Raw genomic sequence first — 26,060 nt, forward strand, 5'->3', positions numbered from 1 at the left:
AGAGCTCCTTCTGCTGAACTGTACTGATTTGGATATGGCAGCGAAGATCCCTTGCAAGTATATCTTATGACTGGTCCTTTGGATAGACCCTCAATCTACATAGTATCTCTTGGCTCACCAGTCAACTACTAAGGTGTGTGATTGAAGAGCCACTTTTTTTTTAAAGACTGGAAAATGAAAGAACACAAAAATTGGGAACAAGACGCTAGACTTATACCAAAAAAAGAATAAAAGTGCTCCTTATATATTGAGCAACATGAGACGCTGTAGAAACCACTTGTTTAGATAAGATATCCAATCTGTAAGGTAGTATGTAATAGTGGGTGCAATAGTAGAGCTGTACGCAGATGGCTAGTATTTAGCTTCTTTCGATCCGGCAATCTGCTAATTACTAGATTTTAAGCTCCGTTCATGACTTATGTGCATCGTGTACCTACATATGATTGAAATCGCCAAATAGGATTTTCAGCAGGTCTATTGTAAAAGAAGCTTGAGTGGTAGCCATCAATGCCTTGCCGCATCTCACATTGTAGAGTATGTATGGAATACGACCCGCAGCCAAAGCATTATCGATACCTCGCAGCTTGTCACTGTATATTTCAGGCAGCTTAAACATCATGTAATGCCTACCAGCTCTATTATCGCAGACTTTCTCTAGCCACGAAACGCTAGATTATATCATAATACTACTGCTCGTATGTCGTATCCTGTTAGGGTAAGGTATTACCAGTCTCGTAAGCCAAGGTACACGAGCATCTGGTGAGCTAGATCTTGCATGGCAAGTAGGGAGCAAACGAATGGGTAGGGAAATTAGAATCTGCTCAAGAGACGGCTAGGAATTTAGTTCTTGGAGAGGGGGCATGATTTTTTTCATATCTTTTCACGGCGAAAAGTCAGATAATAAAGAAGCACCATTTTTTTATACGATACGTCGAAGAAGTCCAATTCCCTTCACTGGCGCTGGACGTCATTGCAAGCCTTATTTACTCTTCATCCTCGAGGAAAACGTTGTATTTATTCCTCCAGAAATAGATCCCTTCTTAGGCTCGGAAGATGATAGAACCTTCTTGGGTACCAGCGCTGCTATGGTATCAGAGCAAGGACTTCGAGTTCGACGGCTCTCGGGGCACGTGGAAACTCTGAAGACATTCACTCCCACAGGAAAAATGGGAGCGAGCAGCCCATAATAAAGAATTCTCCAAACGTATAATGGAAAGTTTCGCTGTCGGTAAACAAGTGCTGTATGGACTTAGCGTCAGCCTTCAGACATTCCTTGGGAACGGCGAAAGTTTGGAGTTTGCTGTTCAAGCTATTGCAAATCTTGATGACAAACCGATTCGCCACCAGCAACGGGCAAATGCCAGTCACGTGATATCATTCTGACCCATTCTTTTGGCTCCCTGGCAGTCGAGAACAACTTTGAGAACCTCAACTGCTACTTGTGAACCAGACCAGGTCTATTCGCTACACCGGCGCCTCTCACATCTGCCGTGATTAAGCATATCCTCACGACAAATAGACATTTCCCAGAACGCCTCGAGCGGCAATACCGGAAACGAATCTCCCTGCCGCGCGATCCTCTCCCGCCAACTAGGTAAACGCGTCTTGGAAGTGGGACACAGGCAAAAAGCTGTCGCCGCACTGGTCGTCCAGACACCGCGATCCTCACTTCGACACGATGTCTCTCGAGATCGGCCTTGGCACTCCGCTGGCGGAGGCTCTCAATGCTGCGATTCAACCGAAGCTACTTGAAGTTGGATGGGGTACTGGGGGTAGCGATGACTCTGCGCTCGCCGAATACATCATTCTGATGCTGGTCAATGGCAAGACGCAAGACCAGATTGCCACCGAGCTCTCCGGAGACCTTTTAAATCTACCGCCTGATGACCCTGTCGTGCACGAGTTTTCCAAATGGCTATTTGAACAGGTTCATATTCTTAGCGCGCCGAATGGTCAGCCAAACGGTGGCGACTCTATGGGCGACGCTGCGGGTGGAGAAATGGACACGGATATGGGCTCTCATGATGTATCTGAGCTGAATGCGTAAGTACTTTTCGCATTAATGAAGCCTTCATGGCACATACAAGAGTCTTTAGAGCTAACCGGACCTTTTTCTTTGCAGGCCCACTGGCCCCCGCTCAATGCGCAATGGTAACTTCAGAGGAGGACGAGATAAGCGAATGTTTGGACAAATGTCCAAGGCTATGGATCGATCAAACGACAATGTTCTTCATCGAGTTCGCGGGCAAACGGGTAGCGGAAGAATCGATACACATGCTCGTGCCCCCCCAACTGGCCCACGTGGTGGCCGCGGCGGCCTGATGCGGAATCACAACAACAATCGAGGCATGGCGGGCGGCGCAATGCCCGGTGCTCCTGGCGGCCCAGGATTCCCTCAGTGGCAGATGCAAGGCCAACCTTCTCAGCTAGATGTCATGGCCATACTGGAACAGCAAAACCAAATGATGCTAGAACTGTCTCAGCAGATGATGAACAACGGGAACCGAGGATTTGGCCATCAGCGACGAGGGAAGTCTTTGTTTGAGAGAACCCAAGACCCTCGCCACAGGCACAAATTCCCCCGAGGCCAAGGCTCGAACCAAGCTGACGCGAACGGGGACGAAGTCAACATGGAGCATACTGCCGAAGGCGAGGATGTTGATATGGGCAAGCGCGAGCCTCCAAACCCCGACGAGACGGTTTGCAAATACAATCTTCACTGCACAAACAAAGATTGTAAATTTGCACATCAGTCTCCAGCAGCGCCTCCTGGTGTTTCTGTCGATGTCAACGATGTTTGCAGCTTTGGTGCTGCCTGCAAGAACCGCAAGTGCGTCGGACGCCACCCCTCACCAGCCGCAAGGCTTGCACACCAGAGTGAACAGGACTGCAAGTTCTTCCCCAACTGTCAAAACGCTCGATGCCCATTCAAACACCCCTCAATGCCTCTCTGCCGCAACGGCGCAGATTGTACGACACCAAACTGCAAATTTACACACGTTAAGACCAAGTGCAAATTCAACCCTTGTTTAAACCCTACCTGTGCCTTTTCACATGAAGAGGGTCAGCAGGGAGGTTTCAAGGACAAGGTCTGGACTTCTGAACAGGCACAGGGTCACGTTAGCGAGAGAAAATTTGTGGATGATACCGCTGAAGAGGAACTCGTTCAGCCCGGAGAACCCGGCTTGGAAGACATGGTACAATATGAAGTTGTTGGTTGAGCAATAGAAGGGGGAAATAAAACCCACACGATTAAAAGTTTCTGAACACCATGCATTTTGGACGAGAATGCTTCTGCTTCAGTTACTCAAAAAACGGTCATTTAGCCCTTGTATGAAACTGTTTTGGGCTTGGAGGATCTGTACGATTATGCTGGACGCATATGTTTCTTATCACGCTTCCAGGGCATAGAAAGGCGTTTTTGGACTGGGAGATAATGGCTTTTTCACGTGGAGATTTATCACAAAGTTTTATACACGCCCTTGGTTGGCATTCTGTAGTAGCGGCCGGTTATTTCGGCCGGAGGCTCTCACAATTCGAGCCTAGAGACGGATAATAACAGATATTTCTTTTTTCTTTCTTTCTGTAATTCTTTAAGAATAATGACGAAGACTAATTGATCATTTTGGCTCCAGTGAAACATGTTTGATGTGTTGTTACGTAGATCTCATCACCGTGTTAGCTGATGACGCCGAGACGGGGACTGTCTCTCTAGAGAGCGGAACAAAGTGGGACCCGATCTCCGATCATCTAATGTAGTACCCGGAAAGCTCCAGAGGTGGCACCACCAAGTTTCCATGCTCAACCAGAGCTCGACAATGAGCAATTGAACGGCAGCCATGAGCCTTCAGCGCGCAGAAGGCGCCGCAGTGGCTCTCCTCAGGTCCTCAGTCGCCTGGAGGAGAAGCGCCACCTTGGCGACAGCGACAGATCGAGCTGGCGCCTGGCGCATTCTAAGCCGTGGCCTGAGCTCAACTAGAAGCAACAACAGCGATAACGGTTCGGTTCAGCGATCACCAGGCCCGAACGACGATGGAGACGCCGCACCGAAACGGAAGAAGGCTGGAAAACTACCTGATGATGCTTCGGTGGCGGTTCTAGGTGGCGGGTTGACGGGCTTGACGACTGCATATTACCTGGCCAAGTGGCTGCCGTCAACGACCAAGATCACTCTGCTGGAAGGCAGCGATCGGCTGGGCGGATGGATAAGGACGGATAGGGTCCCTGTGAAGGTTGGAGGGGTCGAAGGGGTGGTGAATTTTGAGCGCGGCCCGCGGTCATTTTCATCGTTGAATAAGAGCACTTGGCGGTTTGACGATTTGGTGCTTTGGGATCTGGTGCGTCTACAATTGCCCACCTATATTGCCGCATTGCCACCCAAAACACGGACATTGTAGCAATGGAGGAATGCACTTCTTCAAATCATAAAAGAATGGAAGGCTAACGAGATATGTTTTCATCGTCACTCCCAATATAGGCCCTCGATCTAGGTCTTAAAGTTGCCTCACCGCCTGATCAGCCACGATACATCTATTATCCTGATCACCTCGTGCCTCTCCCCCCACATACTAGTTTTGCCGCCTTTGCTAGAGAACCCGTCGTTCTCGAATCTCTCTGGGCAGGATTTGGATACGTGATGCGACGGCTGTTCAACAAAAAGGAAGGGGTACCCGTGGAGGACCTTTCCATCGCAGACTGGATCTACCACATCACAGGGAGCCGAGCTGTGGCTGACAACCTGGCCTCGGCCATGATCCACGGCATCTACGGCGGCGACATTTACACTCTCAGCGCGCGGAGCGTCCTCGACCGTTTCTACTGGGTTCACTACATGCCGAATCTGGGGCCCAATTTGCGGCACATGGCGGTTTCGGAGCAGACCTTTATGGAGAAGATGGCAGAGGATCCGCAGCTCCGGAAGCTTGCCCGGCAGCCCAGGGGTGCGCTTTTGAATTTTGGAGAGGCTGGCATGGAAGCCTTGCCAATTGCGTTGGCGGATGCGCTCAAGGGTCAGGCCAATGTCGAGGTCAAGCTCAATGCCAGGGTCACTGACTTGGATTATGACAAGGAAACAAAGCAGATTAAGGTATGATTTTACCATCTTGGCATCTTTTATTCCCCTCTTTCACTCTCCGACTCATATACTAAAACTATGGCATTCAGATAACGTCTGGCCAAAACTCAACCGCATCATCTGAGAAATACCACAAAGTCATCTCCACCCTCCCTTCTCAGCACCTCGCCAGCATCACCGATGACATCCCCAGTCTCAGCTCCTCCCACTCCGTCTCTATAATGACTGTCAACATATGGTACCCCCAGACCAATCTCAAACCTCCCGGCTTCGGCTATCTCATCCCCCTATCAGTCCCACCTGAACAGAACCCGGAACGCGCCCTCGGTGTCTTCTTCGACTCTGACGTTGGCGTCAAGGGCCCCAACGAACCTGCCGGCACGAAGCTCTTCGTCCTCATGGGCGGACACTTCTACGACTCAAGCAAATCCCAGAAAGGCTCAACTGTGCCCATCCCAACCGAGGAAGAGGCCATCCAGCAGGCAAAGAGGATTCTCGAGCGCCACCTCGGCATTCCTCAGTCCACCCCTTGCTACGCCATGGCCCGCCTCGCAAAGGACTGCATCCCGCAGTATGACCGCGGCCACCTGGACAACATGATCGCCGCTGACGGTGAGATACACGAGCAATTCGGCGGCAAGCTTGCCGTTGCGGGAGGGTCCTACACTAAGATTGGCGCCATGGGCGCGCTGCGCAATGGTTATGATATTGCTGCGACGGTCGCCAAGGAGGACTGGCTCGCGACGGGGCTGCAGCAGATGGAGTTCCCGACGCAGTTTTGCGGGGTACCTACGGAGAGGATTCCGGTGAGGAAGTTTAGACGGTTCAAGTAAATGTATAATTGGAAGAAAAAGGGGACAATAGCAGGGGGAAACTCGTGTAGTTTTCTTTCCGTTATGTATTTAGACGAGACAACACGGCACCACTACGTTCGATAATTGTCACAGTATATATAGACTTTGGATAGGTAGTAAAATGAATATGCTGCAAGTATATATACACATAGGTACGTTAAAAATTAATTACTAGGCATTTATCTCATAATGAACATTCCCTCCTCTCAGAGCAAAGAATCCAAGCAAGTCCCGTCTCCCCATACCCTCACGCCATTCGTAATCTCTTAAGCATCGCTCTGTCACCACCTACCTGCCCTTTTCAAACAACGAAAAGACAGTTTGATTTTTTTTTCTTCTCTTCAAAAGTGGTGTTGAAAAGATTATGTAGGACCGTCCCCTCCCATATTGATTAAAACCCTACACCCCCCCCCCCCCCCCCCCAAAAAAAAAAGGCCCCCCCTCTCTATTGTCCAATTCACTCGCTGAGTTATAAGAAAGTTTTGTTTTTTGTTCGCACGAGGTATCATTAGGTTGAAAGAAAAAGCAAAGAAAAAAAATAAGGAGCACGAATGATGTCGCAGAACCCCCTCCCGGTTACCGAACCGAAACCAAACCGACCAAAGCCTTTCCTAAAGCTTTTAGAGCATCAGTATTTCCGTGTTTTCATTCCCCTTTTTGTACTCCAAGTCTATACGGATTCCCTGTAAACGACATCTTTCCAGTGGAAATATATGTGTTCGTCTAACGATGAGCAAGCTCTTTGCACCTCGCCGCAAATCCAAGACGATTACGTCTCTCTCTGCGGCGAGGTCGTTATAGCTCCCCTAATCGCCTTATCAATTGCAAGCAGCATGTCCATCACACCATCATTGGCCTCAGCTGCTGCGCCGGTGGCAAGCCCAAGCCAGTTGCTCCCCTTGCCATCCCAAACGGTTTTCAGTGCTTTGCTAATCTCGTCGTCTGCTGCTGCATCAGGATCGGAGCGCCAAGCGTGCCACCAAACTTGTCCGCGGCGAAGCCGTATCCGGACGTCTAAGCAGATGGTCTTCTTAGTCTTCTCCCCGGTGCTGCTGACCCCAAAAATGTTATACTTAAGGTTCATCCAAGTCAGAGATTTCATGCTGAAGTTCAACCGACCCTGCCCCTTCTTCGACAGCTCATCCCATTCGGCATCTAGCTGGTCAATAGCCTTCAATGCGGGTAATGACACGGGCAGCCAGGCCATCAATGAACCAATACCGCCTTCTGTGCTCGCCAAGTTTCTTGCGAGGTCAATAACACGGAGATGGGGATTACCCTTCTCTATGTGGATATCAATGTCTTCGTTGGATAGATCCATTTTCACTCTCCAACGTTCAGGAGACGAAATCAAAGCCGCAGATTCGTCCTTTGGTTGTGTGGATGGCGGCGCGCTATAGCAAAACACGACCGCCTTCAGTGTGATAGACTCGCCAATAATTGAACCCTTAGCCTTCTCCATAGCTTCGAGAAAGTTGACAAATCTGTCTATAGCCTTGACTCGCGACTTGAGAATGTCAAATATTGGCTGAGTCACCGGTCGTGGTATTTGCAATACGAATTCGCCCCTCTTAGGATCATAGGAAACGTCGCGATCTACCATGCCCTTCAGAGCCAGGAATTTGGCTGGTCGTCGGACCCTAATCACGGCTTCAGAGGTACAAACAAGGTCATGGCTCGTGGTGTAACCTTCGTCTATCTCTCGATGACTTGCCACTGCATGAACACCCTTGAACCTGATTGCCATCATGTCTTCTGCCCACGGTTGCTTCGTAGATGAGGTTGATCCCGACGTTGGGCGTATCAACGCGAGAATCTGCAGATCCTCATTTGGCTCAACAACGCCACCATGACCCTGAGACGACATATCTTCTGCTGTCTCCTGCATCATGGATGGGAAAATTGTCGACAGCGCCACTTCGATAGATGGTATCCTAACTTGCTGTGGTAATGACAAGTCGGCACTGCCGCTCGACTGGCTCTTGATCTTGAGTCGACGCAGCTCTCTCATATCGACTGACTGGGCTATTATACCAGCCGCAAATGTATTCAGGTTATCCCAGAATATGCCAGACACTTGTGGGGCTCCTTTATTCAGCGGAAGGCGGGTTGAGAATTTGGAGGCGCCATTTGAATTTGGAAGTGAATTTGTAGGATCACTGCATATAGTCGGTCAGTTTTGAGAGGCGAAACGATTCAATTTATTGTTAGTATCCACTTACGTCTCAAGCAGCCACCACTCATCCCCGTCTAGGCTGAGGATAACAACAACAAACCAGGCGGATCCCCATCCTCCGTGTTGAATCCATAGCGTTCGACTCCATTTACGCATCTTGGTAATTGACCTCAACTCATCAACATTGACGGGCGCTTTGCGGACAGACCATCCCCTTGCAGTTCCCATTCGGCCCAACTCATCCTCTATAATCGCACACCGCAGGTGCTCCAAGAAGTTGACACCATCATCCAATGGATTTTTGCTGTTGTTTAGTTGAAGCTCAGGCTGCATTGAGAATTTTGAGTGTGGTTTCATGGCGAAAGCGCCACTTATCGGTTCGACTAAGAGTGATACCGTGCCGCCGTATCCTACCTGAAGGGCTAAGCAGGAAGCTACTGGATCAACTCTGGAAATATTGAGCATCACACCAGTATCGCGATTCTTGAACCTCGGGGTTGCCAACAATCTAGAGTGAATGCTTGAGAGGATGAACTCAATGTGTCGTCCAACGATGTCGTTTAGTAAGGATTCCGCTGATAGATTCTCAACGTCCACCTTGATTTCAACATCTTTGACCTCCTTGTTGTCGCGATACCATTTAACTACCAAAGAACTTGTTGCTTTCGGATCTGGCCTGCCCCCCGGCTTACGCCCGCTGCTAACCGCTACAATAATCCAGTTTTTCACACCTGTAGCTGTCGATCGAGACGTCCAGTATTGGATGGCTAAAGCTCGATTCAAAGGTTCCACTGCCAATGTGCCACTCCATGATGTTCGGTTCAGTTGTAGAGCTTGGCGTTTCAGCTCATTAATTTTCGCAGTCAATACAAACTCGTGTAAGAACTGATAACAGCCAGCTAATCCATCTTTTGCGAGCGCCTCATTTACGCAGTTCTCCAAGAATGTTCGTAATGTATCAGGAAGCGATAGTGTTGCCGGTCGAAAGGCGAATCTGAAGTCAATGAACCAGAATTGTTTCTCAAAGTCCTCGTCGGCAATTGTCAGGTCCACCTCGAACTCTCCCGCAACTTTGAAAGTCACCCGGCCAGACCCAATCGTGTAATTTTGGAATTGATAAGGTATCTTATCGAAATCATCAAGATTCAGTCGCAAAGAGAGGAGCGTATCTAAATCGCCAATGCCTCTCAGCTGCTCCTCTAGTGTCAAAGGAGGCAACTCTATGTACTGAAGCTTCACACGCAACCATGTAAGAGAAAAAAATCTCACAAAAATGGGGATAGGGAAGAGAACTTACATCGGGCATCCATGGTGCCTTTCCAGTGGCAAGAATCTGCAATGCCGTCTTTAGATCAGGGCTTGGCATTCGAGCATATGTGAGATCTCTCTTCACATTTATGATGCTATCCAGAGCTGCATCATAAAGTAGACGTTGCTGATCGATGTGAAATTTGAGGTCAATGAGCTTGCTGACCGAAGAAGCTTTTCTGCTCCATTCCGTAATAACCAATGCTTTGACCCATTTTGAGTGCATATCTTGGATGAAATTCAGCAACACTCCCTTCTTCTTAAGGTTCTCCATCGATGTATCATCCGGGGCGCTTTGGGTATAATTTGCACTACCATTTGTAGCGGCGGTAGAGATTGGCATCTTGGCTAATTCGGCAATCTTATCCTGTATCATGTTGTGAGTGGACTGGGCGAGTCGCGTAAGAAGTAGGGATATCGGTATGAAGCCCTGTGTTATGTGAATGATCTCATCGGGAAGATCATTCATCCTTGACACTTGTTCGGCCGGGGAACCTGTTTGTGGCCCGCTCGCGCTCCCTCCATTGATAGCATTGTTCCCATTATTAGCTGTAGCCGTAGCTGGCGCCTTTCCTTTATCCGGTGCAGCTTTCGATCCATCAACGCTCTTGACTCCGTTGACTCCATTTACAGCTGAGTCCTTATGATGGTCTGAAAGCGCACCATTCTGGCCTCCGCTCTCCATGTTGACGACTCCAGGCATTTATCGAACCGCGGCAGCAAAGTGCTGTAGCTCCCCACGCAAAGAGCTGATACTGCAGGCACCACGCCCCCCTAACAACGCAACAAGCGCGGCTATGAGAGAGATATCAAGCTGCGGCGCGCGTATCATGGATAAGAGAGATTCTGCCTTTTTGTGAACCGCAGCAGCGGGACGTGACCATTGAGGTCGTCTGCACCGATGCGGATAATCGGGCGCGCGCGTTAGAAACGATTTCGCATACGAGCGTAGGAGTCGGGCTGAATTTCTGGCTGCTGATTCACGGATGCCGTTTCAGTTCGAAGCGATCAACAGATATTCTCAATAGCGGTCGAAGGCGTTTGCACGTGTTTGAATGGGTTTCGTTTCGGAAGTAGACTGTTACGAAGATGATTGGAACGGATAGAATAGCCGAGAAAGTGAGAACGCGGCCTGGATATAGGTAGCGATTGCTTCAAAGGCCAGAGATTCGAAGCGTGTTGCAGTCGGTATGCCTATGCGAGAAGAGGATAAAATACAGGCGCGGGTTTGGGAGCGAGTCGGGTGGTTGATGATGATGCGCCAACCAAAGCCGCCCTTCTCCGTTAAAGATTCGAGTGATACAACCAAGGCTGGCGGACGCCAAACGCTTGTCGGCATTATCACGTGAGTAGCGGCGCACGGGCCATCAAAGCTTCCAAGCACTACTGCCGGTGCTAAGATGTGAAACTAGTACAAACGTGGTATGGAGCCCAGGCAAAGCAGGGAAACTTTTGAAGTACAAAGTAAAATACTCGAGCAATACAATAAAGTTCTAGTATTGCTCGTCAAATATGTTAGGAGAAGCTCCCTGCAATTTCATATGACTACCTAGTATCTCTAGAACAGACATATGCTTCGAGCCAAGTATCTAGAAATTTTTTTTATACTTGAAATAATTTCCCCAGTCCTAGAAATCCAGTACGACGCTTAAACTTTTAATAATATCCACGTCACCTTACATGCCTTTCCTGATACCTATTATACGTCCAATACGTTACACTTCGGAACGGATTTATATATTGAATTTTTTTTTTTTCTCTTTTTGTGGTTTTTTTTTTTTAACTGTATCGAATGTTACTATGTTTATTCCGCCCAGGATCCGCGATAACATATGACAAACATTGCGCAACACATGGCAGCCAGCTACTTACAACTTGATGGGAGCAGCAGCAGAGGTTGTCGGCCACTGGTAGCCGGCAGCATCACTGAACTTGTATCCATAGGATGCCGTGAAATCATCCAAAACAGCGGGGCCTCGAGATCCTGTAAAGGCGTGTCAGTGTAAGCCAATTCTAGCAATCAATGCAATGGGACTTTTGACAAAATCAGATAAAACAACACTTACCATAGGGGTATTCCATGGGAATAATCTCCTTGTTGTCCTCTAGGTAGTGTAGCAGAGGAGTGAACATGCGCCAACTGGCATCGAGCTCATCGTCACGAACGAAGTTGGAGTGGTCGCCCTTCAGGCAGTCGAGCACAAGCGACTCGTACGCCTCCGGGATCTTGAGGTCCGAAAATCGGCGTCGGTAGGTGAGGTCAAGTTCAGTGACTACAGTCTGGGTGCTCAGGCCAGGAAGCTTCGAGTTCATCTTAATGTAGACACTCTCGTTGGGCTGAATGCGCATAACAAGCTCGTTTCGGGGGATGTCCTTGAAGATGCCGGAGGTGACATCCTTGAACTGGATTCGAATCTCCGTCTTTTGCTCGTTGAGGGCTTTGCCGGCCTTCATGATGAATGGAACGCCGTCCCATCGCTCATTCTTAATATAGGCGACAAGAGCACAGAAAGTTGGGCATCGGGAGTCCTTGGGCACGGTATCGTCTTCCTTGTATGATGGCTTGCTTCCGTCCAACGACCTTCCATACTGTCCGATGATGACGTTCTTGGGCTCGATAGGGGGCATGGCTCGGAGGACTCTGACCTTCTCATCACGGATATCCTCAGAGTCGAATGAGATGGGGCGCTCCATAGCCAGGAGAGTGAGGACCTGCAGAAGGTGGTTTTGCATGACATCTCGAATAATGCCAAACTCGTCAAAGTAGCCTCCACGGCCCTCGGTGCCGAACGGCTCCTTGAATGTAATTTGGACGTTGTCAATGTGATGTCTGTTCCAGGTAGCGCCGAGGAAAGAATTGCCGAAGCGCATGATGAGAATATTCTTGACCATCTCCTTTCCGAGGTAGTGATCAATACGGTAGAGCTCTTCCTCTTTCCAGTCTGGTTCCAGAGACTTCTGCAGCTCGCGAGAGCTAGCAAGATCCTTTCCGAAAGGCTTCTCGATCTGTAGGCGAGTGATTAGACGGTACCGATGAGAGAAGAAGCTCAAGTTTGAGAGTGGCCCTATCAGCCACCAGGAAGAAACTTACGATAACTCGGGCAATACCCCTGGTTGGGTAGCAGCATCTCTTCAGGTGCTGCGAGACAATGGTAAAGACACTAGGGGGCAGTGCCATGTAGAACAGGCGATGCGCCTCTGGCCATCCCTTCTCCAGATCTTTGAGGTGATCGTTCAAGACAGCGAAGGACTCATCCTTGTCGTACTGGCCGGAAACGTAGCTGCACAGGCTGGTGAACTCCTCCAGCTGCTGCTCAATCTCCTTGGTGGGCGTCTTGATGTATGATTTAATCCGTCGTAGGTACTCCTCGTGGTCCATCTTTGTTCGGGCATAGCCAATGATTTTTACGCCCTGGGGCAGAAATTGGTTTCGGTACTAATAAGGGGAATGGTCAGCCGATGCACCTCTCAAGGCTTCCTGCACCCTTTTCCACAAGAAAAAAAGGGAAAAAGCCCATAGTCCATTCTGTGGTTGTGGTTGGGCTGCTTACAAGGCCAAAGAGCGCGGGGTACTGTGAGATTTGAAGAGTCCATGTCAGCGCAAAGGTCGCAGAGCAAAAGCTAAAGCTGCGCAAAAATCCATGATTCTCACCGTCTTCTTCTTAGCGAGATCTCCGGAGGCACCGAGAACGACAATCGTCGTGTTCTCCTTGAGTTCGATGGTTTGGCTGCATGGCAATGGTTAGCAAGGCGCGCGTTGTTGATGCCGTTTGCTCTCGTCTTTGGTGCTGTTGGCTCGACCCCGCCGCTGGCAAGCTTGTCGGCAGCGTTTGCAGTGACGATAGCTCTTGTCATGGTGGGGTTACCGGTACTTACGGCTGGCTGTGGTCCATTGCGACGGCTGGCCAGACTGCTCTGGAATCGGGCTGGGTGACACAAAGAAACGAATGCTGGACAGTAAAAGAGAAGAAACAAACAGCTGGTCTGCCGTTGGGCGAGGATTTGGGTGCAGTCGCCGGTGCGTGCCTGGGGGTTCAGTGTTGGGTGTTGAGAGAGAAGAGAGAGCTTGGGGGACCAGAGGATCGAGGGGGGACGCGGTGGGCTGCTGGTTTTTAGGCGACGGGGTTACAGAACGCTGACGGAGTTTGGAGCTCTACTGGAGCAACAGGTGCTGTTAGCCCTTTTAGAGCGCCCCCATCCTCCGTTCGTGCCGCAGACGCCATGGCTAAGGCACCTGCTGGGCCGCCCCGTTAAGTCATCATCAGGCTCGGAGTATCTGCAAAGGTACTCAGTACTGCATTCCAACCTGCTAGCTGCTAGCCGGTCCCTGCAACACTGTAGTCATGTAACCCGTTGAGCTCCTCTCGAGCGTCATCTCCACCATCCATCTGGCTAGTAATTTGCCCGGCTGGAGTCTACCGATGGAAGTTGCCGCTCCTCGGTGGTGCTGTAGTGTCCTTTGTGCTGGCAAAGTTACCAGACAAATGGACTCAGGTGACGGCAGCGGCAACAAGTCTCAGCAACATGTTCTCATCCACATGGCAGGTTCCGAACAGGGTTGGTCCCAGATAATATCCCCAGATGACGAGCAATCGCTGTTTCTCCAACTGGAAGTTTATAGATGCAGATAGATCACAGCTGGCCAAGTATTTGCAGCGGTAATCGCCGTGGGTTACGCCAAGTGCATGTAGCATTATATGCGCCGAATGCCTGTTTCGGACGGAGTACCGAGGGGTTATCCGCAAACCGAGTTGGAGACAACTACCACTAGATAGTACTAGGCAAGGTAGCAAAGCCTACCTATTGCCCGAAAGAGTTTGTTTTTGGGGGTCAAATCATATATGCGCTTGCTGGCACGCCTGTTGGGACTATGTACCTAGGGAACGGAATATTTGGAAGCAACACGTAATAAATCTCATTTTCGCGGCGCCATGTTGCCCATCAAATCCTGCAATGGTTGACCACGACCGTTTGATACTTCAACTCAAGAGACAGAGTAAAAAAACCGCAGCGAAGATGGCCGGCTTGCCGTTGATAAGATTCGAGGCTAGATACATACATGGCAACGAGGGATAATTGCATTAGTAGGTACCTGGCATTTAGCTGACTGGCGAATTGCTGGTAGTTGCGGTACTACGGACCTCCGAGCACTACTAACTTATCTTTGTAATGAGCAACCTCCCACCTACACACTGCGATATCCCTGATTCAACATCAGGTGCAACAATTACTGGATTCCGTCAATGCGTTTGGCTAGGACTTTCGTTAATTCCGCTGGAGCCGCAATAAGTCCTCCAAACACCGCAGTTGGTGGACCAAGGAGTGGACAGCGATGCGTCTGTCTGCGAGTAATACAGGTAGGTGCTTCGAGGAGGATTGGTAAGCCTGCTGCCGTTTCCTGCGCGCTCGCCCCGGCCTGGCCCCCTCATGGAGCCGGGAACTTTTAGACGGCCTGTGGTTGATCAGTCGCCGCATCGTCCGAGACCAGACCGGGCCGGGCTAGAATGGTGAAGGGTCTCGGCGGTTTTGATGCTTGGAACTTTGGAAACTTTATCCGAGCATCGATACTACTACAGGTACCAAGGACAACCCAATTCTGCGCCGCCTTTCCTCTTGTCTTGATATTAGCGCCTTGGATAACCGCAGCCTGTTTAGGATAAATGGTCTCCATTTTTGAATTTCGCGATGGTGCATAATAGTAATCCGCTATCATAAATGTGACGCTTTGCGCATTCCGCAGCTGAGGGACGCAAGAGACAATATCTGAAGTAATACCAAACAAACCATCTAAGTAAGCGAGGGGCCGAAAAAAAAAAAAGAGCCGACGCATAGTGCCAGCGAACTTGGAGAGCGTGCTATTCCACAGCCCCAACAGATCTCATCCTACAAAGGGTCAGGGATGAAGATGTTCGAAGCTAGGTACGCAAGGAGCCAGGATAATAGGCCTATCCTCTCAACCCAGAGAGCTGCAAGCGCGAGGAGGATAGAGAATACTACTCAGATCTTCGGAGTTGCGCCGTTCTCGGCACACGCTGAAAGCTTCCCCAAAACGGGTTAGTCCATGGAACACTTTAGTGAGGAAACGAACTGTGGCTATAGGTATTCATATCGGCAAAAAAAGAGGCGGTGCAGGAGTATTTCAGCCACAGTCGCTACACACTCACATATTGCCCTAAGCCACCACGTGACTCCCGAGGGCTCAAATTTTCGTGCTAGAGCCACCACACACCATATCGCATCCACCCCGTTGCCCTCAGTTCGACATCACGACAAACGACGAGCAGCAGACCTCTTAGTATTTCGGTTACTTGAGAGGGCGGAAGCTACACAACAGTCACGATGCCTTCCGAAAGTGGTCACAGATGTAAGTTGCCATGCTATTGAGTCTGATACAAATTGGCGTTTAATCGTACTAACTTTCCGGCAGTATACGTCAAGTAAGTAAACGCCGATCGCGACATTTCGAATAGGGCAGAGGGAAGCAGAGGAGGGAATGGTGGGCAATAGACTCTCATGAGAATCTATCCCCCATGTGTTGAAACTCGTCCCTTTTCAGCGAAAAACCTCCCGCGACTGCTTGAAATGGGTACCGAATCAATCCGAGCGTTTGACTAACAGAGAATGATCATAGGGGACGTCACCTGAGCTACCAGCGCTCTCGTAACATCACCCACCCTGGCACCAGCCTGATCAAGATCGAGGGTGTTGATAGCACAGCCGCTGCCAAGTACGTTTTTGCGACTTCTCGAATACTGGGTTTTGGAGGGCTTCAAAATACTAATTCCAACGCAATTAGCTTCTATGCTGGCAAGAAGGTCGCCTACGTCTACCGAGGCCAGAAGGAGATCCGCGGCACCAAGATCCGCGTGATCTGGGGCAAGGTTACCCGACCACACGGTACATTAAAACTGCTCTCGCTCTTGACAGCCTGCGGGGAATACAGCTAACGCTCTTCATTCAGGTAACTCTGGCGTTGTCCGCGCCAAGTTCGCCAAGCCCCTCCCCTCAAAGTCTTTCGGTGCTTCCGTTCGCGTCATGTTGTACCCCTCGTCGATTTAAATCGGATTTCGGAATGGAGTTGGTAGTGAGGGCGGTTCTCATTTGGTTGCATTGGTCGAGGCAAGGATAAAGCATATCGCCTTGCTTTGAGGCATTTCAATTAAAAAGACGTCAAATTCCCAACTTTCCGAAGGATGCAGAAAAACCTGGGCATCTGTGACTTTTGACGTATGTGGCAGAAAATTTTTGGCGAATTGCAGAATGGAGATTCGAAACGAAACGAACTGAGGCTCTGGCAGACCAATTCTTCTTATCTTTTTTTTTCCTGTCTCCTCAAAAATTGGCGCCGGTTTCGTTACTCGGTCTGTGGGCTTTTTTTTCGTGTATCCATCCGGCAGGCAAATGCCAATCTCATGACGAGTTGCATTTCGAAGGAACTGCACATTAAAGAAAAAAAATTGAAAAAATGATACACGACAGAAGGCAGAGAAACGTGATCGATACCTGCTTGTTTACTGTTTTATATTGGCATTAATGGAATTTGCATTGCGGGCTGACAGTCCAGTCACCTGCTCACGGTAGTTCTCGTATAGAGAGGATAACCGTTGGTTCATTCTTACGACTTTAATGCTGCTGTGTCTCTTATCTCTGGTCGCATTCTACCAAGTAATCCCATCGTGGTGAAGCCTATCTTGACCGCCCTTGAAAAGAGATGAGATAGCCTCAGTATTAGTTGCGCAGCCTTGTATCCAGTACGGTCTATTTCACCCCATACATGAAATATCCCGCCCAGAAAGATTACGGACCGCCATTGATGTATAAACTGAATCGGTAGATAAATCATTATAAATTGAGTCGTTAGATGAATCGATTATACCTATCGTATTATATAGGCACAGATTCATTATCTCGCAAGCAGTTATGAGATTGTTCTTTTGCTAGAGATGGCAACATTTTCCTAGATGCTCAATATACGTGTTGCGTTGTATCGCCCAACTTTTATTTCTCATTTTCACATGAAAACTATCAGGCTATTACTATATACGCGAAGTCGCGACTATATACTTACAAAGGAACACAGCAGGGTGAGAAGAGCAAATGGGCCATATATAGTACTTTACATATAAAAAAGGAGCAAGTTATTTCTATTTGGTTTAATCCAAGTCAGTTAGGCATACAAGCGACCCATTAACCAAATATTATATGATGAAATATGTTAAGAGTGTTGGCTGAGCATGTTGATTGAAGAAGTAACGTTTTCATTTACAAGAGCAGGCACTCTGATCCTTTCCCTTAGATATCCAGCAGTTATAGAAAGATTCATGTCTATATCGTTATCACCAAGGTCGAGTCTATAAAACTACCAAAACTCTTCATTCAAATGACGATTCGGGTTATTTCTTTGCCCAAAATGAGCATATACCATCTTCATTACATCGGTGTCTACATTACCTTATACTACAATATCATGACACCAAGAACAAGTACTTACATATAGCAAAGTGCCTGAAATTGAAAAGGGTACGCGTACGGAATCATGTTTCCACTCCTAGGGCAATCATAAAGTATCAATTGTGGATTATATATGATCTATTGCCGACATTGGCAAATTCATTCCATCATTTATGCACTTTGGCGTAAAACCACCGCCTCAGCATGGTATTCACAAGTTGTTATAGAATGGCCAATTCACCAAACCCCCCATCTAGTTCACTGTGGCAAAGGGGTTGCGTAATAATTTACCAAACGAAAGGAATGTATTGGGCGCGTAACGAGTAGAAATTGAAGGCAATACACAAGGGTACTGATAGACATCCTCCCTCATTTACAGTGCTTGAAGTTAGTGTGGACTATTCCTTATTCCTAGCAGGTACTTACCATTCTACCTAGTAGCCAATACCATGGATGTCTCATCAATACCACAGGTACGCACGTAATACCGCATCAAACTGAAAGAATGATAAGCTCATCAATAAAACACACGCGCCTCAAAGAAAAGAGGGAAAATAAAATTACCAGCCACAGAAAGCGCTGTCCCAACCCCTCCCCAAGGTCACGCAACAGCAAGCCATGCTACCTTTGAGCCACGCCATCCCACGTCTCCAAACTGCGCCGGCGGGTTGGACAATCCCTGCATTTCTCTTTTTTCCCCTCTTCCAATACCACAATTTGCCTAATTACTGCCTTGTAAATGCGTGTCACTCTTCTCATATGCCGAGATAGAAACAGCCAGGCCAAAATGCCCGGGAGGCTCGGAATAGGAGCTCTTGTGTGGCGTAGGTGTTGATGCATATCACACTCCTTGTACGAAGTGCCTACGGCCTTGTTTTTTTTATAGTTCGTTTTCTTGGGATCGTATTCTTATCTATTTCTTAGCTCTTATCGCATGGCAACCAAATTTTGATTTCAATTGCGGTGTTTTGACGATAGTATTGGACATGAAATAAGAGCTACTCTGTACGATAAGAGCTACTACCACAGAGCGCGCCCGATAATCTTACTGTATTACCTTATTCATTGTACGAAGCAGAAAGCAGGAAAGTAATCAGGTAATCAGGAACATCGGGCGCGCCATGAGAAAGCATTCCGCCACGCAAGGAGGTGGCTCGAAGGGATAGATACCGAAGAATTGGTAACCGCATTCCAGGCGACAAGAATAGCATCAAGTGCCTGGGGCGTGTTAGTTCCATGATACCTACTACTGGTAGCCAACCACGACACGCCAATTGCTAGGTTCTTTAGAAAGAAGAGGCAAAAGAGATGGAAAACATATGTAAAAAGTCAACAGATGAGGTCACCAGTTCTTCCGAGGCAGCCCGTAATCCAACCAGCAGAAGAGCTTGGATTTGGAACACCTAGTATGGGTGACGATGCCAATACTAGCCGTTATTTTTTTTTCCCCCAGAACACTGTATGACCATGAGTCTACGGAACGATCGACGCTGCTCTCTATTCTCGGGCATAAATAAAGGATTGAGACATTGCTAAATATGTAATCACAAGGCCTCCCTTGCCCCCCGGCGCTGATCGCCAATTCTAGATGCTGGGTGCCGTTGGGCTTCGGGGGGAAATGCAGCATGTCGTAAACATGACAATTGCATTATGCCGGGGAAGAGAGGGCTAACCACTGATGCTGGCAGCCAATTCGATCGTGTTGGAGGGAAGGGAAAATCGACAAGCCAAAGAAATAGCACCAGATGCCCCTGAAACGGAACAGCTTATCCCGGTTAGGTGTGCAGCACGATGAGGTGTAAATACGTCAATGAGAAAATTCAAAGGTGGGAGAAAAGGGATTAGGACTGGGCGTGGCTTGCTCCCCAGCTAGTTTCGTGCCCGAATGGTCGAATCAGCGTTTGCATGCTTGGTGCTATCTAGTTTTCGCGCATGAAAGCTACTTGTACGTGATTTGTTTATCCATGTACTCTAGGGCATTTTAATCGTCGTGTCTGTTTCATTTCTCATCAATGGCTAATGGTCGATGGGCTTCCACTTGGGCAACTATTGATTCCGTGGAATTGCGAAAATGGTATGACGCAAGTAGAACAGGACTAGGCAGATGCGTTCATCCGCCAAAAATACGATCTGGCACTAGCACCGCTATGGCCGTGGCATCTGATGTTGCGTGCTACTGGACTATGGAGGGGCAGTAAGATATCAATATTTACCCCATACGGCCTGGCAGAGGCTGGACGTCGCTTGCAAGGTTGCGGGAAAAAGAAAGAGGGTGTGAGGCGCTCCAGAACACGAAGGCCGGGTCTGACGCTTGGCCAGGAACATAAGGTACATGCATTCATCGCATGCACACGCCGCACAGGGCCGGCCAGCACCTTGGCTGTTCGGCACGGGGTTATTGCCGCGCAGGTCACACAGCCTGCGGGAGCATGCAGCTGGGAGAGAGCCTGGCAGGGATGCCGGAGGAGTGCCTGTATGCATGTCTGGCCTCGTCATCTTGGAAGCCGTTTTGCCAGTGCATCGAGCCGCCACCGCCTGTCCACAGCCGTGTCTTGGAGAAACGATGAGCCTGTGCCACAGTCAACTTTAAAATTAAATTGCCATGTACCCGGCTGAGCGCATAACGGGGCTTCCGAGTGACACGGCATCCGAGGAAGAGATAGAGAGAGAGAGAGAGAGAGAAAAGAGAGAAAGAAGGATAAGGGTCAAACTATCAGCCAGCCGCAAAAGTCTAGGAAAGGCCAAGAAGAGTGACGATGAGGGCTCGGCGGCATATCGTGGAGATCAATAGCTCTTCTATTAGAGTTTGGCTCGAGGTCCATCAGGTCCCCGCCCAAGCTGCCTATCCCGGCATTTCCCAGCCAAATCTGTCGACGATTGCGGGTTGAAAGAAAAGGATGGCAACGCGCGGCAGCTTGTGGCAGATCGTATTTGTATGAATACCGGTTGCTGCTATCATTCATTTTATTGTATACCTAGTACCGGCTCGGCTTGTGCAGCCTGTCGCATCACATGCAGCAACTCTGTTTCCCTACAAGTATACATGTACTTGTATGTGATGAATGCAAGCAGAGCAGCCGACAGCCACAGTCGCGGTGGCGCCGTCGTGGTCCAGGTCCAGGGCCAAGGGAATTGGCCGAGCTCAAAAACAGCTTGCGATGTTGCCCTGGTACCTGTACAAAGCAGGCACTCCATAAAACTCCGTAAACTGGCCCAACTGGGCAAGTCGAAACCGTCAACGGCAAGTACCTGGTAATCACTGTGGCTGAGGCGGAGCTGGGCGGATATCGCCGCGGTGTTTACTCTGTATAAGCCCAAAAGGAAGGGAAAAAAACTATATTCGATCTTTGAGGACTTGCATCCGTCTTTTGCTGCTGCTCACCATGTCGTGTCTGGGTAGAACAATATCAGTAGCCTGCAAATAATGTGCGGCAAAGATGATGCGATGCCAAGCTGATAGCGGTTGGCGTCGCTCAAGCTTGGGCCCTCCAAGTCGTCGCACCTGTTGATCGCAAGTTTCACAGAAAGGCAGCAGTACCATATGCGCCACGCTGTGGATATCATGGCGCTCGTAGCGGCGCTCGCTTGTTGTTTTGTCTCTCAGCGAGGCGCATCTCGAGCCCAAATCTTGCTGCGTCTATTTGCTGCGGCATCCCCATCTCAGATGCTGTACTCGTACATATAGCGGGCCGGAATCCCGCGCGAGGCCGTTGCCCTTCTTCTCTGCTTTTGCCGCCAAACCTCGTATTCAGCAGCACTACGGCGCATCCTCATCCTCATCCTCTCTCTAAGCTCGCTAGAGCCGCCCGATCCTACCCAGCATCGAAACTCCTTATATTGTAGAAACGCACATCTGCTTTATATTACCTGTAGTTTTCTCTCACTTCTGCTGCCTGTCTTTTCTTTCTTTCATGTCCTCTTGGTCGTATCTTTTTGACTCGTATTGACTGGGGATAGCGATTGGTTGGTACAGAGCATTGGCATCGGATTCGCTTGCACCACATGCATATTCCATCCTTATCTCCATCCGTCTTCCTGCATCAAATTTTTTCTCTCTTCTTTTTTCTCCCCTTTCTATTTCGCCTCTGCTGTATACTCTTCTCCCTCCTCGCAGCCGCGCATCTCGATTTGTCGCCCTAAGTCGCGCCAAGACGCACGCATTCTCAGCGCACACCCTGCACTCTCCACTTGTTTATATTAACCATTCAAAAAACACAACCGCATGCGGTCTGAGACAGTGAGCGGTTGTGTCATCGTCGCTCATCAAGAAAGCCGTCAGTGGATCGCAGCAGGGGGCAAGCCGGCAGACCAGTTCCAGGAGCTTCGTATCGCCAGCTAAGAGCTCCATCCCTAGTTTCGACCTAGCGCCGTAGTGGTGTGCAGCGCCTTGGCCAGTTCAGCGCATTGCGTCGTCGTTCCAGCTGCAGCAGAGGGAAGAATCAAACACTAGGCCGCGCCGTAGGGATCGCGCGCAGCTTTTTTTTTTTTTTTTTTTTTTTTTTTCTCCGTTCTTCCAAGCTGCATCGCTCGGCTGCTTCTAGGCGCCGCCATCCGACCCCCCCTGGGCTAGGCCGCGCTGTACGAGCCCGGGACACAAGCCTAACGGAGGAACAAAGAGCAATTGACGTCAGCCCACGACCGATTGATGTTACTAGGACGACACCAGCCACACTTTTCGCCGGACGCACCCCCATTCTGGGAGCAACGTTCACGTTTTGGCGGCTGTAACACCAAGGCATAAGCGGCAGGGCAGGAGGACAAGACCTTCCGCGCACGTTTAATTCGCTCGCTCTTGGAGAAGTGGAAATCGAAGCATAAACGAGATAGACCGAGAAGCTGAAGAAAAAAAAAGGAAAAAAAAGAAAAGAAAAAAAAAAATTAGCCTTCAATTCGAAAGCAAAAGCGATAGACAACGAAAAGGCAGCACGAGCGCAAGCTGTGGCAACTATTCAGCTTAAGCTTAGCTCAGCCACACGAGCTTGTTTGTTTGCAACAAGACACGACTAATATTCATCGTCGTTTTCATCGCAGCGACAAGTAAAGTAGCAGCAGCATCAGTCATCTGGCTCGCCACCTGGCCTTCTATCTCGCAATTCTCCATCCAGTTCTCCTCCCTCTTCTCCTCTTCTCTTCCTTCTCCCCCTTTCCTCCCGTTGCTCTGCCCCCTGGAACAAACAGGCCCTGCACCGCCAAACAGTTTGGCTGAGAGCTCGTGCTTTCTTGTCCAAACGTCACGCCGCTTTTCGAGCCCTGTCACCGGCCCAGCCTCCAGCGGGAACTGGTACTTGGCATTGCTGCCGCCAGGCTAGGCAGCGCCCTGGATGCACAAGTCCAGTACCATACCAGCGCGTTCCAGCACTTCCTCTACAGGTCGCACGGAGCCCTCTACTCTAGCCTGCAGCACTGCGCACACGCCCCCCTGGCCTGTCGCCTCTGCTAGCTGCTAGCACTAAGATTTTGCCTGTCTATCGTCACCCACTGCCACGCAGCTCTGGCACCACAAGCCGCTGGGCTACAGCTTCTTACAGGCTGTCCAGTTCCACTTCCTGATAACCAAAGGCTCCGAAAACATCGTCCGCCTCGCCCCCAACCTCTGTGCCGCCAACCTCTTTTTTCTCCCCCGTCCCGCCCAGAGATTGTTCAACACCATCACGACGTCCTGTCCTGAGGAATTGTCTCTGCTGGTTTTCGCTTCGCTTTTTTGGACTCTGCGCTGGAGCTGCTCACGCTCCTCACTCACGCATTGTTTCGACTCGCGTTGCCGTCGAGCCGTGCCCGCCCCGTTTGTGCTTGGGCCAGGCCCCCCGTAACATTAATTACTCCTGCTGCTAGTACGACTGTACGACGAGAGGACTCCTCTTAGTACAGCAGATTATCATCCACCATCTTTGCGACCCGCACTGATCGCTCGATCCCCACGACCGTGCCGAGTGCCCTGGGCACCGTCGTCGCAGAGCCCCAGCTATCTCACCCAGCTTAAGATAAAGAAGCTCCAGTCCCAGATTCACCATGGCGGCTCCAGCAAGCAAGCAGCGCCCCTTCCCATCGCCTACTCAGCAGGCCGTCTCCCACTCGGAGCAACACCAGAGGAACAATTCGGGGCGCTTCAGCTTCCTCTCCGACAAAGGACGCAAGAATAGCGTCACCAACAAGATCGACTTGCACGAAACGCACGCTGAAAAGGATTCTAGACGCCTCCACAGCAAAGCCGATCCCACGCTGGCAATGAACGAGGCGGAGCCATGTATGTTCCTCTTCTCTCGATATCGCGCTCGAGCGTTCTGCTCATACATTCCCTTTTCTTCGCGTATACATATTGACATGTAGTGAAATAGCTGTCGAAGCTGTGATGACAGCGTCATCACTCTCTCCACTGCGCTCCATTCAACATAAAGATGCCTATGGAAACGTAATTGGTACGTGTTTCTCGAATAGATGCCAATGGCAGCTGTTGCTTACACTCTGCTCTCTTTAGCCGATCCTGATTTGTCCAACCCTACTCGCAACCGCTGGGAGCGCCCTCTTGATACCATCCGAAGCTTTGAAGCGGCGATTGAAGGCGATTATGCGCGACGGTCCATGTATCGTTCAGGTAAGATTAATTTCTGACAAGCTTTTGTATCTACAAGCATATGAGAGCTAACATTTTTTTGCCTCTTTTCAGACACGGACCCTTCAGCAAACTTTAGCCGTCGAAACAGCTACTATAGACGTAAGTTGGGCGCAGGAGTTGTTATTTAATTTTTTTTTTTTTTTTCATTGGTTGTTCTAACACCCTGCTTCGTGATATTAGCAAACCAACCACGATTTCCTCAAGATAGCTACTATGGCAGTCGTGCGGCCTCTTTCCGAGAAGGTAGCCAGTATGAAGCGCCCGGTCTAGCTTCAGGGAGGAACAGCTATTATGACAATCAAAACTACAACAATAACAATGGAGGTTACTACACCACGAGCGCAGGTCCTAGCGGCTACAACAGAAACCAGGGGGGTTATGGACGACCATCGCGCGAGCGCGCACCAAAGATGCCCTCCGACTCCCATCTTCGATCCTACGGTCGAGAGCAAAACGTCTATCCCTTGCCTCATAAGGATCGCTCATACGAGACAGTGACATCCGCAGCTGCCAGCGGCAATTCCGACCCTGCAGGCTATCAGACCGACCCTACTAGCAGCGATAACAGCTCGATTCATCGGACCTCTCCAGCTAAGCGCGTTAACGAGCGTGTAAACGAGCGTGTAAACGACTATGGTATCGCATTCAGCCAGTCCCAGTCTTACAAGGCTCCGGCTCTGACGGTGAACTTGACGCCTCCTTCAAACGGCAATAACCTACCAACACCTCCAAACGCGAGCTACCAAAATCCCCTCCCAACCATACCAAGAAAGCAGGTGTCAACGCTTAAGAGGCAAGTTTCTACGACACCGTCGGGAGGAGAAAAGCGAAAGAGCTGGTTTGCCCGCCGTTTCAGCAAAAATTCTTAAAGTCTTCTGGAAAGAAAAGTCAATACCCCGTTTCAACATTCCTTCGCACTTTCCTTTGTACATTTTCCTTGGCCTGACTCTCTCTACTACCTTCTCTCCTTTTGCGCATGGGAAAAGCTTCATGCTTCATTACGTTGTTTCACGATTGGTTTATTTTTTATTTTCCGGCGGGGGGATTGCATTGATTTCAATGAGAGTGTTGCTTATAGTCACGCCCTTACTAAGGAGCTCGGGGGAGACGTATACGGGTGGGGGCGGATGTCATTATTTTTTTTTCTTTTCCTTTGCTTGTTCGTTTTCTTATGATCCGTTGGGAAACTTGTTTGTTTGAAGCTCTATATTAGGAGCGCTTAGCACATGACATTGTGGAAAGGGATGGGTACATACTCGGATAAGCTTTGTATGTGGCGTTTGTGGTGTTTATAAATCCCTGCCGTTGGCTCTGGCGGAGAATAATAATCTGCTTTAGATCCGGACAAGAGCACGGATCTGTTCATGGCAATGATGTTGAGTCATTTCATCCACTATCAACTAAGCTCATTGTGGCATATAGACGTGGTCGCCTGGAAGAGAGATTACAAACACTAGCCTGTGGGTGATGACAGGCTTTTATAAACATAATGAATAGGCGATGTTTTATCTTTCCTGCTTACTTCTATTGCATCCCTTCTTTTTTTTTCCCCTCGTTCCTGTCTAGTTTGGAAACAAGCTGCTT

The 26,060-nt window shown here is 49.4% G+C and overlaps 8 protein-coding genes across 9 annotated transcripts; 6 read left to right on the top strand and 2 right to left on the bottom strand.

Annotated features, from left to right (window-relative positions):
- Positions 1-860: 860 nt before the first annotated feature.
- TrAFT101_003454 (uncharacterized protein) lies at positions 861-1,187 on the top strand (the record flags this gene model as incomplete). Its single annotated transcript, XM_066126890.1, has 1 exon — positions 861-1,187. The coding sequence occupies one exon, from the start codon at positions 861-863 to the stop codon at positions 1,185-1,187; it is 327 nt and encodes a 108-aa protein (XP_065982997.1).
- A 247-nt stretch (positions 1,188-1,434) lies between these two features.
- TrAFT101_012010 (uncharacterized protein) lies at positions 1,435-3,638 on the top strand. Its single transcript, XM_024909320.2, has 2 exons — positions 1,435-2,043; positions 2,123-3,638. The coding sequence occupies exons 1-2, from the start codon at positions 1,679-1,681 to the stop codon at positions 3,219-3,221; spliced, it is 1,464 nt and encodes a 487-aa protein (XP_024766784.1). The 5' UTR covers positions 1,435-1,678; the 3' UTR covers positions 3,222-3,638.
- A 173-nt stretch (positions 3,639-3,811) lies between these two features.
- On the top strand, positions 3,812-6,105 carry TrAFT101_003455 (uncharacterized protein). The gene is made up of 3 exons (XM_024902264.2): positions 3,812-4,337; positions 4,478-5,086; positions 5,164-6,105. The coding sequence occupies exons 1-3, from the start codon at positions 3,840-3,842 to the stop codon at positions 5,905-5,907; spliced, it is 1,851 nt and encodes a 616-aa protein (XP_024766783.1). The 5' UTR covers positions 3,812-3,839; the 3' UTR covers positions 5,908-6,105.
- Positions 6,106-6,117: 12 nt separating this feature from the next.
- On the top strand, positions 6,118-6,617 carry TrAFT101_003456 (uncharacterized protein; the record flags this gene model as incomplete). Its single annotated transcript, XM_066126891.1, has 2 exons — positions 6,118-6,186; positions 6,492-6,617. 2 exons carry the CDS (start codon positions 6,118-6,120, stop codon positions 6,615-6,617), a joined length of 195 nt encoding a protein of 64 aa, XP_065982998.1.
- TrAFT101_003457 (uncharacterized protein) lies at positions 6,345-10,680 on the bottom strand. The gene is made up of 3 exons (XM_024898966.2): positions 9,402-10,680; positions 8,151-9,337; positions 6,345-8,087 (listed from the first exon to the last, which is right to left on the bottom strand). The coding sequence occupies exons 1-3, from the start codon at positions 10,113-10,115 to the stop codon at positions 6,698-6,700; spliced, it is 3,291 nt and encodes a 1,096-aa protein (XP_024766782.2). The 5' UTR covers positions 10,116-10,680; the 3' UTR covers positions 6,345-6,697.
- Positions 10,681-10,913: 233 nt separating this feature from the next.
- Positions 10,914-13,662, bottom strand: TrAFT101_003458 (uncharacterized protein). Of its 2 annotated transcripts, none has more exons than XM_024903210.2 (7): positions 13,289-13,662; positions 13,065-13,140; positions 12,964-12,984; positions 12,504-12,848; positions 11,479-12,418; positions 11,285-11,396; positions 10,914-11,195 (listed from the first exon to the last, which is right to left on the bottom strand). In XM_024903210.2, exons 1-7 carry the CDS (start codon positions 13,303-13,305, stop codon positions 11,192-11,194), a joined length of 1,515 nt encoding a protein of 504 aa, XP_024766781.2. In that variant the 5' UTR covers positions 13,306-13,662; the 3' UTR covers positions 10,914-11,191. The 2 variants fall into 2 exon arrangements, with proteins under 2 accessions (XP_024766781.2, XP_065982999.1); XM_066126892.1 differs by having other exon boundaries at positions 10,939-11,195; positions 11,254-11,396; positions 13,289-13,527.
- Positions 13,663-15,751: 2,089 nt separating this feature from the next.
- Positions 15,752-16,471, top strand: RPL35B (60S ribosomal protein eL33; the record flags this gene model as incomplete). The annotated part of the gene is made up of 5 exons (XM_024905831.1): positions 15,752-15,776; positions 15,840-15,849; positions 16,044-16,139; positions 16,209-16,309; positions 16,374-16,471. The coding sequence occupies 5 exons, from the start codon at positions 15,752-15,754 to the stop codon at positions 16,469-16,471; spliced, it is 330 nt and encodes a 109-aa protein (XP_024766780.1).
- Positions 16,472-23,872: 7,401 nt separating this feature from the next.
- On the top strand, positions 23,873-25,345 carry TrAFT101_003460 (uncharacterized protein; the record flags this gene model as incomplete). The annotated part of the gene is made up of 5 exons (XM_066126893.1): positions 23,873-24,107; positions 24,199-24,279; positions 24,339-24,455; positions 24,528-24,575; positions 24,657-25,345. 5 exons carry the CDS (start codon positions 23,873-23,875, stop codon positions 25,343-25,345), a joined length of 1,170 nt encoding a protein of 389 aa, XP_065983000.1.
- Positions 25,346-26,060: the final 715 nt, after the last annotated feature.

This window comes from Trichoderma asperellum, chromosome 2, assembly GCF_020647865.1.
Source record: "Trichoderma asperellum chromosome 2, complete sequence".
Taxonomy (NCBI): domain Eukaryota; kingdom Fungi; phylum Ascomycota; class Sordariomycetes; order Hypocreales; family Hypocreaceae; genus Trichoderma; species Trichoderma asperellum.

What these genes read in the sequence shown, in the direction of transcription:
- TrAFT101_012010 (XM_024909320.2), top strand. Translation starts at nt 1,679, where the DNA reads ATGTCTCTCGAGATCGGCCTTGGCACTCCGCTGGCGGAGGCTCTCAAT. An exon ending in GATGTATCTGAGCTGAATGC is followed by an intron (nt 2,044 to 2,122) that starts GTAAGTACTTTT and finishes TTTTCTTTGCAG; the next exon opens with GCCCACTGGCCCCCGCTCAA.
- TrAFT101_003455 (XM_024902264.2), top strand. Translation starts at nt 3,840, where the DNA reads ATGAGCCTTCAGCGCGCAGAAGGCGCCGCAGTGGCTCTCCTCAGGTCC. An exon ending in ATTTGGTGCTTTGGGATCTG is followed by an intron (nt 4,338 to 4,477) that starts GTGCGTCTACAA and finishes CTCCCAATATAG; the next exon opens with GCCCTCGATCTAGGTCTTAA. An exon ending in AGGAAACAAAGCAGATTAAG is followed by an intron (nt 5,087 to 5,163) that starts GTATGATTTTAC and finishes TATGGCATTCAG; the next exon opens with ATAACGTCTGGCCAAAACTC.
- TrAFT101_003457 (XM_024898966.2), bottom strand. Translation starts at nt 10,115, where the DNA reads ATGCCTGGAGTCGTCAACATGGAGAGCGGAGGCCAGAATGGTGCGCTT. An exon ending in AGGCACCATGGATGCCCGAT is followed by an intron (nt 9,338 to 9,401) that starts GTAAGTTCTCTT and finishes TTGCGTGTGAAG; the next exon opens with CTTCAGTACATAGAGTTGCC. An exon ending in GAGTGGTGGCTGCTTGAGAC is followed by an intron (nt 8,088 to 8,150) that starts GTAAGTGGATAC and finishes GACTATATGCAG; the next exon opens with TGATCCTACAAATTCACTTC.
- TrAFT101_003458 (XM_024903210.2), bottom strand. An exon ending in ATCTCGCTAAGAAGAAGACG is followed by an intron (nt 12,985 to 13,064) that starts GTGAGAATCATG and finishes CAAATCTCACAG; the next exon opens with TACCCCGCGCTCTTTGGCCT. An exon ending in GGGGTATTGCCCGAGTTATC is followed by an intron (nt 12,419 to 12,503) that starts GTAAGTTTCTTC and finishes ACTCGCCTACAG; the next exon opens with ATCGAGAAGCCTTTCGGAAA.